This window comes from Amphiura filiformis, chromosome 5, assembly GCF_039555335.1.
Source record: "Amphiura filiformis chromosome 5, Afil_fr2py, whole genome shotgun sequence".
In the NCBI taxonomy this organism is placed as follows: domain Eukaryota; kingdom Metazoa; phylum Echinodermata; class Ophiuroidea; order Amphilepidida; family Amphiuridae; genus Amphiura; species Amphiura filiformis.
Genome location: NC_092632.1, coordinates 17,753,350 through 17,766,970, shown reverse-complemented (window position 1 = coordinate 17,766,970; position 13,621 = coordinate 17,753,350). Strand labels below are relative to the sequence as shown.

The 13,621-nt window shown below is 35.8% G+C and overlaps 1 protein-coding gene across 1 annotated transcript in view; it reads left to right on the top strand.

Moving 5' to 3' along the window:
- LOC140152741 (vesicle-fusing ATPase-like) overlaps positions 1–13,388 on the top strand; it is a 51,308-nt gene extending 37,920 nt beyond the window's left edge. The window contains exons 11-22 of the mRNA XM_072175220.1: positions 758–832; positions 1,690–1,780; positions 2,493–2,567; positions 2,966–3,153; positions 3,287–3,382; positions 3,971–4,127; positions 5,306–5,439; positions 6,051–6,117; positions 6,701–6,915; positions 7,377–7,438; positions 8,286–8,393; positions 8,994–13,388. Of these exons, the coding sequence (XP_072031321.1) occupies positions 758–832; positions 1,690–1,780; positions 2,493–2,567; positions 2,966–3,153; positions 3,287–3,382; positions 3,971–4,127; positions 5,306–5,439; positions 6,051–6,117; positions 6,701–6,915; positions 7,377–7,438; positions 8,286–8,393; positions 8,994–9,009 (1,284 nt within the window). The 3' untranslated portion in view covers positions 9,010–13,388. The remainder of the gene's footprint in view (positions 1–757; positions 833–1,689; positions 1,781–2,492; positions 2,568–2,965; positions 3,154–3,286; positions 3,383–3,970; positions 4,128–5,305; positions 5,440–6,050; positions 6,118–6,700; positions 6,916–7,376; positions 7,439–8,285; positions 8,394–8,993) is intronic.
- The last annotated feature ends 233 nt before the right edge of the window (positions 13,389–13,621 follow it).

Genomic DNA, 13,621 nt, shown 5'->3' with positions numbered 1-13,621 from the left:
TGTGTTTACAAGTTTGGGGCGCCATTCTGTATCCTTGCCCTGGGTGCCACAACCCCTAGCTACGCCACTGGCTTTAGTATATAAGTCAGATAGTTTGATAGGTTGCACTGGTCTCCATGATGGATACTGATGTAGTGGAAATAAGAGCATATCTTCTACAGGGCTTCTCCACTGGCATCCTCGGGATGTGTCTGAAGAAGCGAAAGTGGTGGCGACTTACTATTATAAGATATCAAATAATTTTGAGATGTCTATTTGCTTCAAAAGAACCTTTATATTGACTATAACCCAATAACAGTTGTTTATTAAATCAGAAATTGGGAGCATGTATTAGCAAGAGAAGTCATTTGTTGATAGATCATAGACACCTTGGAGACTCAACAGCTGGAAAAGAGTTTAACATTTGATTTAAAGAATTAGAACTTTAAAGGGAGGCAGTAAGAGCATGATAATTTTAAATGCATATTGTGAGAGTAATAAAAATGAACAAAATCTTTTTTGACAGCTCATTTCTTAAACCAGGGAATTTTATACTGCTGATGAGAACATGCACCATTCATATGACAATATACATGTAGAATATAGTATTCTTTACTGATGTTGTTAACTTTGGCAACAACACATTAATTGATATCAGAACTGATAGTGTTTCTACCTAGATCACTTTTTATCTCAAAGTATGATGTTGCCATCAAACTTAATTTTTAAAACCTCCCACTTAATTTTGATCTTACTTAAAACTTTTATTTATTGACAGTGTGGTATGAATAGTGGTCTTCACATTATAATCTTTGATGAGATTGACGCTATCTGTAAGCAGAGGGGTAGTATGGTAAATATTCACCAACTCAATATCATCGTTGGGCAGAAAAATCTATGTCTACGTATCATTGGCCCCTAAACAGGTTTGAAGCAAAAACCTTCTATGTAAACTCTTGGCAGTTTTGTTTTAAACATGTTCAAAGGCCACAAGTACAAAGGAGGTTTTTCCTGCTCAACGACGATATGTTTTTAACATTTGACATTCTATCCTCCAAAGTACTGCATTGGCTGCCTCAGATTTCCCTTTTTAAAGTCTATGCTTATAACCCTGGTGTGCAATGGTTGCCTTTGCAATGCTTATCTTTGCAGTGATTAATGGCATCACTGCAGTATCCATAACAAAATTGTACAATCAATCACAACATTTTGCCAGTAGTAAAACCAACTGACAGAAATGTTGTCATCACTGGCAAAAAAGTGGCTCATTTCTTTAATTGCATGTAATGATTCATGGTGTAGCAACTCAATTTAAGCAAGAAGTGGTGTGAAGTAGAAGCATCAAAAGAGACTTTGATGCAGAAATTTTCATTTGATAGTGCTGTATTTATTGTACCTACAATTCAGAATAATAACCGTCAAAATGCCAACAATCCAGTGCTGAATTCAAATTTAATGGTCATGTATGTGACTATGTGTAAAGGTGGTCTGCGCAGTGTGGAAATCTTAATAAAACTACAGGGGGTTTGAAAATGCAACATAATATGGAAAGCCACATCTTTGTACAAGTTGCATTTTGCAAAACAAGGAGATAAAAAATTAAAATTAAAAATTAAAATTATAGGTTTTTGACATGATTAACCTTGAAATCCTGCTCTTGATAGAAAAAAGTATTGAATGTTCACATGTTCCTCTAATTCTTTTCTACAGACTAGTGGGACTGGTGTACATGATACAGTCGTCAATCAGCTTTTGGCTAAAATTGATGGTGTGGAACAACTCAACAACATTCTGATCATTGGTAAGGAAAATCAAGATTAAATTCTGCTTTAAATCACTACAAGCAGGATGTAAATCACTACAAGCAGTGTGTACCTGTAGATGTCAGTTAGCTGAAATATGTTAGTTTTGACTGTCAGATATGTCCTCTTTTAATTTTGGCCTAAATAGGTGAGGCAATACAAAGAAAATACAAGCGCATATGTCTCCAATATGAGCCACTTCTTGTAATATGACTCGGGTCAATTATTTTGATGCGTATGACTGTCCCGAACGCCATGTAGCCTACATAATTAAACTTTGTTTCATATGTTTTAAAATCTTGGATGTTGTCACAACTACAGCACCTAAAGCCTTGATTTTTGCAGGTTATATTAGTTTACTAAAGTACATTACAATTGTGTAAAAGACAGAATTTTGAGCAGAACATTGAGGGCGGTGTCCTCAGCAATATGGCTTTAGAGAATACTTTCTAATGTAATTACAATACATGATTGTATATTTGTTGCACTTCTTTGAATGCGTTCAAATGCATTGCAGATGTGATGTTTGATGATGTTAATAGGGATGAGTTTTTGCTCATTGTAGATTATTTTCACCTGGTTTGCCTTTACTATCCTGCACAGACGACTGATCCACTGTCATTTTCTTAATTTTACGGACTTTTCTCCATTGTTCACATGTCTGCATTTACTTAATTTCAAGAGGATCTTTGCTAATTTTCTTGCTTTTAGGCATGACCAACAGACGAGACTTGATGGATGAGGCTTTGCTCAGGCCTGGAAGACTGGAAGTACAAATGGAAATAGGTAGGCTACAGTAACAATTTGTTCATCTTTATACCAAATCATCCCATGTATTTGTGTGGCAGGCTATGATAAGCAGGAGATTATATGTAATCGTCCACCACAAATGAGATGTAATGTTGGCATTTTCACTTTTTGAGATATTTGACAGGCAAACAGTGCAGTCGATGATCGCATAGCATGGTATGATTGTTCACATTAAGTATTTGTTCTTACTTGACTTTGAACGCATTGTCCACTACATAGTCGAATATATGTGTACCAATCACCAAAAATTGATTGGTTGAATATATTTTGATGCTCGCACATGAGCAGTGTGTTTTGTAAAAGTCCTCCTAAAAGCCCTATTTGCGAGTATTATGTTGACTCCCTAACCATTTTTCATAATTTGAATCACTCAGGGCTACCCAATGAACACGGCAGGATCCAGATCTTTGAAATTTATGTGAGCAAAATGAGAAACAACGGCAAACTGTCCAAAGGTGTGGATGTAAATGAGCTTGCCACTCAAACTAAGAACTTCAGTGGTGCTGAAATAGAGGGATTGGTCAGAGCTGCTACCTCCATGGCTATGAATAGACTTATTAAAGTGAGTAGCATTAGGCCAAGAATTTATAGACACAATTTTCAGGTTTAAAACCAGTGAAATCCCTTTAAACTAAAGATTATGTTATATAGGCCTATATATTTGTTAATTGTTACTTTGTTTGATTTGTTATCAGGCTTCCTCCAAGGTAGAAGTTGACTATGAAGCTGCTGAAGCCATGCAAGTAGGCACTGAAGATTTTGAGCTTGCCCTGGAAAATGACATCAAACCAGTAAGTGTAATGAAGGGAAGAGCAAATATATACTGTTAAAGTGGAGAATTTTGCAGAATATTAATTTTATGTATAAATTTATTGTAAGAAACGTAATTGTGAATTTAAAACTTTGAGCGAAGTGGCTCACAATTGGCAACGGGCCAAATATTACACATGCCAAAATGACCACACTTACTGTATTCACTTGTCTAACTTCAGGAACAAAAAAGTATATGTGGAATAGAAAGGGAAGCAGTGTTGAGCAGATGTAAAACTTGTGTGCATAAATTGGTACAATAAATATAATATCAACACACATTCTTTTTCATCAGGCTAATTTATGGGAATTGTTTTGGTGAACCCAAGGTAGCTGTGTGCAATTTCAGCAAATAATGTTGAGATGTTTACAAACTTTTTCTGAGGAATTATATTTAAGGCCTCAAAACGTCAGAATTTTAGCAAAGAACTCTTGGGCCATTTAGGTGGTTTTTCATGGTATTTGTTTCTTTTGTAATGTGTACAATGTTTATTAGCATGCATCAAAATGTTTCATTTCATGTGGTTACTAGTGCATTCACAAACTATTTGACAAATTGATATTTGCAGGCTTTTGGAATCAGCAGTGAGAGCTTTGAGAGATACATCATGAATGGTATCATAGATTGGGGAGAACCTGTACAGAGAGTTCTTGAAGATGGTGAACTAGTAGTGAAGCAAACTAGACAAAGTGACAGGGTACCACTTGTCAGCTTACTTATGGAAGGTAAACATCATTATTAGTGTGTGGGATGTGTTTTGGGAGGGGAATGGGAGTAGGTGTATGTGCACTATGTCTTGTAATCATATATATCTGAAGGCTAAAGTTGAGAAAGCACACCGATTTTCCGATGACATATGCCTCCATCTAACAACTTTACCAGGGTCCTTGGACATTACCTATTGTGGAAGTTCCCTTGTTCTCTCAACAAAACATGCTGCTGGGCATGCAAGGAACAATGACAACTGCCGATGGTATAATATCACCTGATCTATTGTCCTGAGCAGAATCCCTGTTTGGTGGCAGTTGCATGTATGTGCATGTTTGTATGTATTCATTTATTGTCCCACACAAACAAAATTTGGAAAAGGAACTATGACATGAGCTTTGATGTATGCTGGTGTGGATCAGTGATGCCAACGCCGCGCAAATTGGGCTACTTGGCAATCACTTGCCGCTACTCAAAAGACCGTGCCGCTTCTTGCCTAATAGGCAAGGTCGTGGCAATAGTTTGATGTATTTTCCTTTCAATTTAGCCGATTTTATAAAGGTTTTGAGTTTCTGAAGCTCCAAATTGCAATTGCAAAGGGTTTTGTAACCATTTATTGATCGGCCTGTAACTTCCCATTGACTACCGGAAGTTTGTAAGTCAAGTGCTTTTCCGCCCAATTGGGTGTTTCGCGTTCAAAATTCGGGTAAATCCGCCCAAATATACAGTATTGGGCACTTTTTTTTTTAAGCTTAAAAATTGGGCTACTTGAGACTCCTTTACCGTGGCCTGGCGAACCGATGTGCCGCGCCTTGGCGCTGAAAAGTTTTGGCAACACTGGTGTGGATGTGTGTGGATGATATATGTGTGTGCAAAAAATGTTAACCCTTGGCTTCTTTTGTTGATTGTTTTTTTACAAACCACAAAAGCCTCTTAAAGGGGTATATTCACAGCTTTTGTTCCACCCAATTTTATTTTATTTTATTTTTGTTACCTTTTTTTACAAACCACAAATGCTGATTCAAACCCCAGGGTCTGGTTCAAGCCCCTGAGCATTGTGCTTTTAGACCCCCACCCCTTTTTGGCGGGGACATGATTTACGCACCACACAATTTACTAATGCACTTGTGAAGTTTTTTTGTTCCAGTTGATCAGGTTTATAACTAGAAGTTTAAATTGGCATTGTTTGGTATAGGTCCACCTGGCAGTGGTAAGACAGCATTGGCAGCAAGAATGGCCATGGAATCGGAGTTCCCATTTGTCAAGATCTGTTCACCTGAAGACATGGTAGGCTTCTCAGAATTTGCCAAATGTCAAGCTATCAAGAAGGTGAGTTCATAACAATGCAATATCTTTCTCATTTATCTCTCCCTTTCATGCTCTCTTGGTCATCTCTCCCTTTGTTGTTTCCTTTACCTTTACTCTCTGTATCTATCTCTTTCTCATTTATCTCTCCCTTTCATGCTCTCTTGGTCATCTCTCCCTTTGTTGTTTCCTTTCCCATTACTCTCTGTATCTATCTCTTTCGCTCTCTCTCTCTCTCTATCTCTATTTTCTCTGTATATCTCTCCTCATTGCTTGAAATAAGCCCAAATCGTCAAGATCTATTTGAGCCCTGGGTTTGAAATCTACAGGCCCTCATCAAATTTAATGGGCCTGAACTCAATTTGTAACTATATTACTGTCACACTGGTCCACATTCTGATACTTTTGATTTGCAAATCAACAACAGGTTAATAATGCCATGGAATGATTTTGAAATCAGCATTGAGTTTATCTAACTGACTTCGGTGACAAGATTCCACAGGCCCGCAGGGTAGCGTATTAGCAGGCCCACAGTGAATTTAACAGGCTTTTGGCCTGAGAGCGTGCCTTATTTCAAGCACTACTCATTACTTATATTTTATTCCTTACCAACATGTTCACCTTGTTTGTTGCAGATATTTGAAGATGCCTATAAATCACAACTTAGCTGCATAGTAGTAGATGATATTGAGAGACTCTTAGGTAAGTGAGGAGTGCAAATCAATCTTGTAATTTCATTGCATAATTGTATCTTATGTGAGACATACCTCATGAGTGGTGTGGCTGCGAGCAGAATCTTGGTCAAAAATCAAGTTACCTCCACACAGAATAAAGCAACTCCTATCGTGGTAACTTGTTCGCTGACCAAGATTCTTCTTTCTGCAGTGTAGCCAGCTTAATAAATCAATCTTGTCATTGTATTACTGTATATTAGACCTACTACCTCATCAAACAGGCAGTGCAATTATGTGTGTCACATACATACTAGACATTTAACATATTCCTGACAGGACGTACAACACACTCTGCCTCAGTAAAACTTTTAGGCCTGATATATGTTAGTGATTCAATGGTATGAACAAAAAAGGGGTGATAGAGTGGTGTACTGTCCCAAAAGCATGGACCACTGTGATATGTACATGTATTCTGCTTGTAATATCCAAATCACAACAGCAATTTAACTCAAATCTTGGAATAAAAATGTTCAGTAATTAGCCTCCATGTAGGGTAGAAAACATGACATAAAATCAAACCAGCCAATGTTTGCATCATTGCTCCTTTTCAGATTATGTACAAATGGGCAACAGGTTCTCCAACTTAGTTCTTCAAGCTTTGTTAGTGCTACTTAAGAAAACACCACCCAAGGGACGACGTTTATTAATCATCGGCACAACAAGTCGGCGAGATGTGCTTCAGGAAATGGAGATGGTATCGACGTTTAACACTCACATCCATGTATCTAACTTATCTAATGGAGAACATCTTATGTCAGTCTTACAGGTAGGCATTTGGTTGTATCTTATTCACCTGGGGCTCCTAAACTCGACAATATGTTTAACTGTGCATTTAGGAAGAGACCAATCATATTTATTCTAATTCTGTTCCTCATATCAAGCAATGGTCATGGTCCAGTTCCCCTTTATCCTTTCGGAAGGTGGAAGCGATTTTTGTCTTTTTCTAAAACTTCATTTTTTTCATCATTAACTACTTTTAACAACCCAAAACAGGCTAAACGGAGAAAGCATATGGTAGATTTTGACCATTTTTCTTAATATGAACTGTCAGTACACATGTCCATGTTACCTTTGATGTGTTGACACACCATGATGACAGGGGTGCTACAGCCCCCTACTTGATACTCCACTGACGTGCAGTATAGCCTGCACACACACAGAAGTCTCAAAACAATTTTTAAATTGTTATGCTGCCCATTGCTAAGGCTATCCTTTGTTTCTTTGCAGACTTTGGATTGTTTCACACAAGATGAAAGAGTAAGACTGGCTAGTAAATTGGAAGGGAAAAGGTAAGATTCTTGAAAGTAACATTTTGTAGTCCAATATGGTTAGCATATCGGTTCACTGTTTTTACAATATCTGTGTGTGTTGGGGTGAGTATGTGGATATATCCTCTCTATACTTGAATTTGTACCAAGCAAGGCAAAGAAAGTACAGGAAATGAGTGTTACAATCTTTGTTGAAAGTTCCCTGTCTGTCATACACTACTCAAAATATTTAAAGGATCAGAATTGGACAATCCTGTATTGCATTCTTTCTCGTCTGTTTCCATGGTGCTGGCCAATGTGTTTGTCAGTGTCATTTAGCTTTCATTCTTAGTCAGTGGCTATGTTGTAGCTTGTTAGTGCTGAATTTCATTGGTTTCTGCATGTCATCTATCACACAGTAGGTAGCAATTGTGCCGTAACGGAAGACGCTTGTTAAAGCGCGAGTATGTAGTGCGTTCTATAATAATACACAAACAAGATCACAGTCGTAACTTGAGGGTAAACAAGTTTCGTTCAATTTGGAAAAAGGGGAGTTTTCATAACGATAACTTAATTGTTGCTAAATAATATAGTGTTTAGTTATGAAAATAATATTTAACTGACTAAGAATGAGAATAAACGATAGGAATTTTTGTTTTTACTATCCTCTACCATGTGATAGATGACAGGCAGGTCCAATATTTTTATTTAAGAAATAAAGGGTAATGCATTATTCTTTACACCCAAATAATGTGTCCGAGGCAGTAAAAACGTAAATAATGGGTGAGGCGCAGCCAAACCCATTATTTAAACGTTTCAGCTTTTTGTGGTGCACGGCCACATATTTACAAATGTGAATTACTTATAATATTTGTATTTGTACCAACAGGTTGTGGATAGGAATAAAGAAACTGATTGTATTGTTAGAAATGGTGAGGCAGACAGACCCAGGTTATCGTGTTCCTAAATTCCTCAGTCTAATGGAGGAGGAAGGAGGGTAAGTGACTCACTCACACTGTAAAAAGGTAAAGGGAAGAAACTTGTGTTCACAGGCTGGAGTGCACATCTCTCTTTTGAAGCGATTGGGCCAGCTAGACTCCTCAATATAAATGTACAACTCACACTCTACAACAATAAATCAGGTGTAGTATTTGAGTTTAAGTCTTCTGGTATGAGAGGATTTGTTCTTCTAGGCGGGTACTCTGGAGAAATGTTCACATAGATTTTGAGTATAGAAACTGACAATTGGCCTTCTAATTTGCTTAGGTGACTTGTCACATATCTTTAGATTATGAGCTATGATTTAATGTAATCAAATTCTTATTTAACCAATGCAGTTTTAAAGATTTCTTCTTACAAGCTAAGTTTGGTTTCTTTTGTTATGGTAGTATGCTTCAAAAAGCAGAACTGTGTACATTTTAACAGACAATCATAGACTCCATACCCTGGTTAGAATAGCAGTCAAAGTGTGTTCTCTCATACCTTAGTTTTTCCCACACACACATTTGATGACTAATCCACAAAATGTACATGTTTTGTGTTACTCCCCCTTTGGATGTTGTGTCATATTTTATCTTTTTTTCTATTTTCTTTACAGACTTGATCCATCTTAATATATGAATCCTGTAAGAAAGCAACCAACAGTATTGTCTTTCACCACCATGCATCAAGACAGTTGGAGGACTTACCAGTGACTATATTACTAGATAGGATCTATACCAGGGCAATGCTGCAATAACATGTCATCACCAATATAGGCTGCCACTATTGGTCATCTCTTCAATCATAGTCAACATATTTCAACAGACATTGTTGCTTTTCGTCACCAAAAAACTTCCCCAATAGTGTATTTTCGTACCCCAAGTGAATTATATCGGTGTGCAAATTTTAATCTTGCAAACTGGGGCATGTTGTTAGCATAAAAAGTGACATATAGCTCATATGCAAGTTTGCAATGATGTGATCAAAGATTTGATATCACTGATGCAAAAGAAACCCAATGAAAGATGTTGCCCAGTCTAATAAGATATTTAAATAGAATGAATTTCTAACTAATTATAAATGGACAAGTTTACAAAGTGAAAAGTGTTCAAGATTATGTTAAGTATCACTCTAATAATATAATTATCTGGTACGTACATTAATTAGAACTTCAATAAATAAAAACATTCCTACATTGTGCCGTGAATGATTACATTATTGTATATGTGAGAAATCTAAGTGATCATCACATGTTATAACCATCTTGCCATCAGAGTATTACAGATGTTGGTCTTCTCAGGTCAAACTCAGTCACAATCAATTCAGTTTATTCAATTTTGTAAATTTTATGCAGTACTTTCAAGTGAGGTGTGCATAACCAAAAGTATAGGCTATACAATATTATAAAATATTTTGTCATATCCTTTTGGATGTGCACACTATATGAAGTAGGGCCAAATGTGGGTATTCTAGTTTAAGAAAGAGAGCATAACATAAATAAAATGTCCTGATGAAGGCAGACATAAAAATTTATTTATTGTTTGTAGAAGGAAAAAACAAAAACATTCAAATAAACAAGAAATACATAACATCAAGTATGATCAAAATGTGAGGCAAGCTCAAGGTGTAGAATAAAGCATTAAGTGGACATAAATATGGTTATACCAAAGTTAACAAAAACATATTCAAGTGCAGTTGAAATAGCTTTTAGCATTTTATCTGAACCGTAATTGCTGTAGATGTGTATCAAATTTTACAAATGTAACAAAAAATATTTCAACCTTAGAGACAAAAGCTCCTACCAAATTATAGGATATTTACATAATGTTTAAAGCGTATCTGTAAATGTACACCAGTAATGTACCCCAAGTGACAGTCATATCCTCTGGAGAAATAGTTGTTTATATATGTAGATTTGAGATGGTGCGTTACTTTATTATTATTCAAATACACTGTAGAGATAATGGATTTTAGGGAACTTACCATTCAGAAATGTACTATTCTAGCAAGTCTGAAAGACAACATGAGGTATACCAATTCAATTCAATATCCCCAAGCTGATGTGTATATACATGGATAAAACAAAACTGAATTGTAAATTTTAACCAATATAACAAACTAATGACCCCTTCAGCACCATCTTGAAAATAAAAACAGTAGCAACTAAATTTCTCAAGCATAGCAAGATAGATTACTTAAATACTAGTTAAAACATATTAGCCAATATCATAGATAGGGCTTCATTATTGCAACTTATATCTGTCTGATATGTATGTCATAGCAATATAATATGAAGAAAGACCGAATCAATGGACTCCAAAGGTTAGCCTTCTAGATGAGGCAATTCTATATGCAATGTTGTATATTGTGTATCATACCATGTAATTTATGACTCTTGAATACATGTGTCTAGTGGAATGTATGGTGTATACTGTATGTTAGCTTGTCAAAATAAGTTCTTTTTATAATGGATGTTTAAATTTCACATTTATGTTCAAAAATGCGAGTAGGTAAACTGAAACGGAAAATGGCTTATCAAAAATTTGGGTACTACTATGTGTCCTACGTGTATTATTTTGAGCGAGGTCACATGGCACACGCTTGACTTCGCGAGTGAACGCTCGAAAGTACTACACCTAAAATAAATCTTGCTTTTCAGTTTTACACTTTTGTTGTTGTATAAACTAAAAACTTGCTGCCTGTCTTATTCAATTTACGCTCATGTTTTGATAACCCTTGTCTTAATTACTGATTCTCTTAACATGTAATCTCAATGATATATCAAGTTATACATATTAAAGGCACTAGTAAAATAATATTCATAACACTCGTTAGTATTAATACTGCACCACCATTCTCTAAAACATTTAAAAGCAAACTCGAAACTGCACAGGGTTTATCTCCTGACATTCAAACACTTGCATCTTATTTTCTGTAATTATTTTGATTATAATGTTGGTGCTTGCATATTGTGTCTATAGTGAGACAATTAAATTTGCACATAAATAATCATCAGGGAAGGCAAATGAATGAACTATATTTAGAATAGAGAACATTAGGACAAATATATTTCACATAAATTAGTGTCAGGGAAGGCAATTAAAATAAGTAATTTGAATTCTGACAGAGTACACCAATATGTTTTTATTAAAGTATAATGTCAACTAGAAGTCAGAAAGTAAAATGCTTACTCTTTTATTGCACAAAAATGAATGAAAACTTGGAAGAAAAATAGTTGGTAGCTTTTTATACAAACTTTCCAATATCTTTATGTACAATAATTATGTGAACTTGCATGTCAGAAGGCTAGATAGTGATTCTAGAAATACATTGAATGTGTTAGGAGTTGATGAAAAATGTACCCATAACAATAATTGTACTCATGCTAGTCTGAAAATAGTAATGGACAACTGAGTTGTTGTAAACAAGGTAGAGTGATTACCCTTTTATCTGTAGATTTTGTTATATGAAGACCAATGGGAATATCTTCAAACATTCCAATGTTTTGTTTTTACAGAGATTAGCATTTGTTGTGGCTAGTTGTCATAGTGCCAATGTAACAAACAATTCCCTTTTTCGTCGCATGTCGACAGAATATTTCTAAGGAAACCTAATTGTCAACTGTTTTTAAGTTGATACCTTTGTCTAATTTAGTTATTCTACATGTTGGCCTTAGTTTGTGAGTGTTTAATTGGCAGTTTGGCACCTAAACTATTAATTTTATGTTAAAAAAAGTTGTATAAGTTTGGACTCTGTTATTAAAATGGATATCCTTACTGTGATTGTTAATAATCTGCTGAATCTAGTTGTAAACTGAGTGATCAACTGTGTAGCTGCTTTGAAGTTGGTTATTTTACCCATGGAATTGTCATTTTAAAGCAAGTGAAGTACCGTAATGTTTAGAATATAAGCATTATCATGTTCAGCATGCATTACCATTCAAATAACAATATGTTGTTGTAATATACAATCATAAATATTTTTAATAAGTATTTGACTGGATGTAGCAGGTTTTTAGAAAGTCATACTAAGGGATTTGTTCCCATGTCAGCAGTGACATCACTGGGGGTATCAGAAAGATCTAAAATTCAGAGAGGAAAGCCCAAATTGATGATGGCTTTAAGGTCTGTTCATATAATATGCCTTGGTAGGGAACCTGGACAGCTGCCATCAGAAGTAAATTCATTCATAATAACTTAGTGACAGTGATGATCATTTTGACTATATTTACTCCCCCAGGCATGGCAAGCCCCCATGATAATCTCTTAACTGTTTAATACCAAACTGTCATAATTTTATTTATGTTGTGTTAACATTAGATTCCGCTTCCTTAATAAAATTGATCATGTCTCACCAACTTTTTCAGCCAAATCATCGGTGATAAATCAATTATTCAAAGAGTGACACTAGAGTGAGCTGCCAACATTTGACCACAAATTGCCTCAGGCAAAACTCATTACCTGGGAACTACACAACCACACATGGTCATTTTATGTGACTCATTAAGCTTGTTTATACTGAGCACCTCACATTACCATGCTTTCACCTTCGCCTGCATTTTTAATCCTCTCACAGTTCGCTGTGAACGTAACCACATATTCACCACTATTAACCACTCATCACCTCGCATTGAACTTCACCAGGTCTGTTTCTACTGCGGCCGTTTCATTGTACTCCCTGCATCGCCCTGAATTGATTCAAATTCACCTGCAGCCATTTGCTCAGAAAGAAACACACTAATTGATATAATAATATAATAACAACCTGGTGATCTGGTCACCTCAGTAAACATAGAAAACTTCGGGAGGGAACTCAAGTTGTGAAGAGAAATTGAAAACTTGTTAAGTCAGCGGAACGAAATGAATGTTTGATAATAAAGCAGTTAGCGTTACAAGCGTATCAGTTGTTGCATCTCAGTTTCAAAGTTTTTACTAATGAATATTGTATTATCATGAAAACAATAGTAAAGAGAATAAAAACGTTAATGATACATAATTGTGTTGATTCGAAATTTGTTATCTGCAGTTATTAAAGATGTATTCCATGGTACATGTGTGTAGCTCAGAACAATTTTTCTAAAAGCTGACCTAATGCCAAATGTTGTTTTTTTGTAAACCATTCCACATTGCTTCATATAGGGCTGTGCCATAATTGCACCTGAATGCTGCCCTAACCTGGGGCAAGCAGCTTTTGGCACACCCCCTAACCCAAGGTATCAAGTCGATCAACATAATTATATCCCCA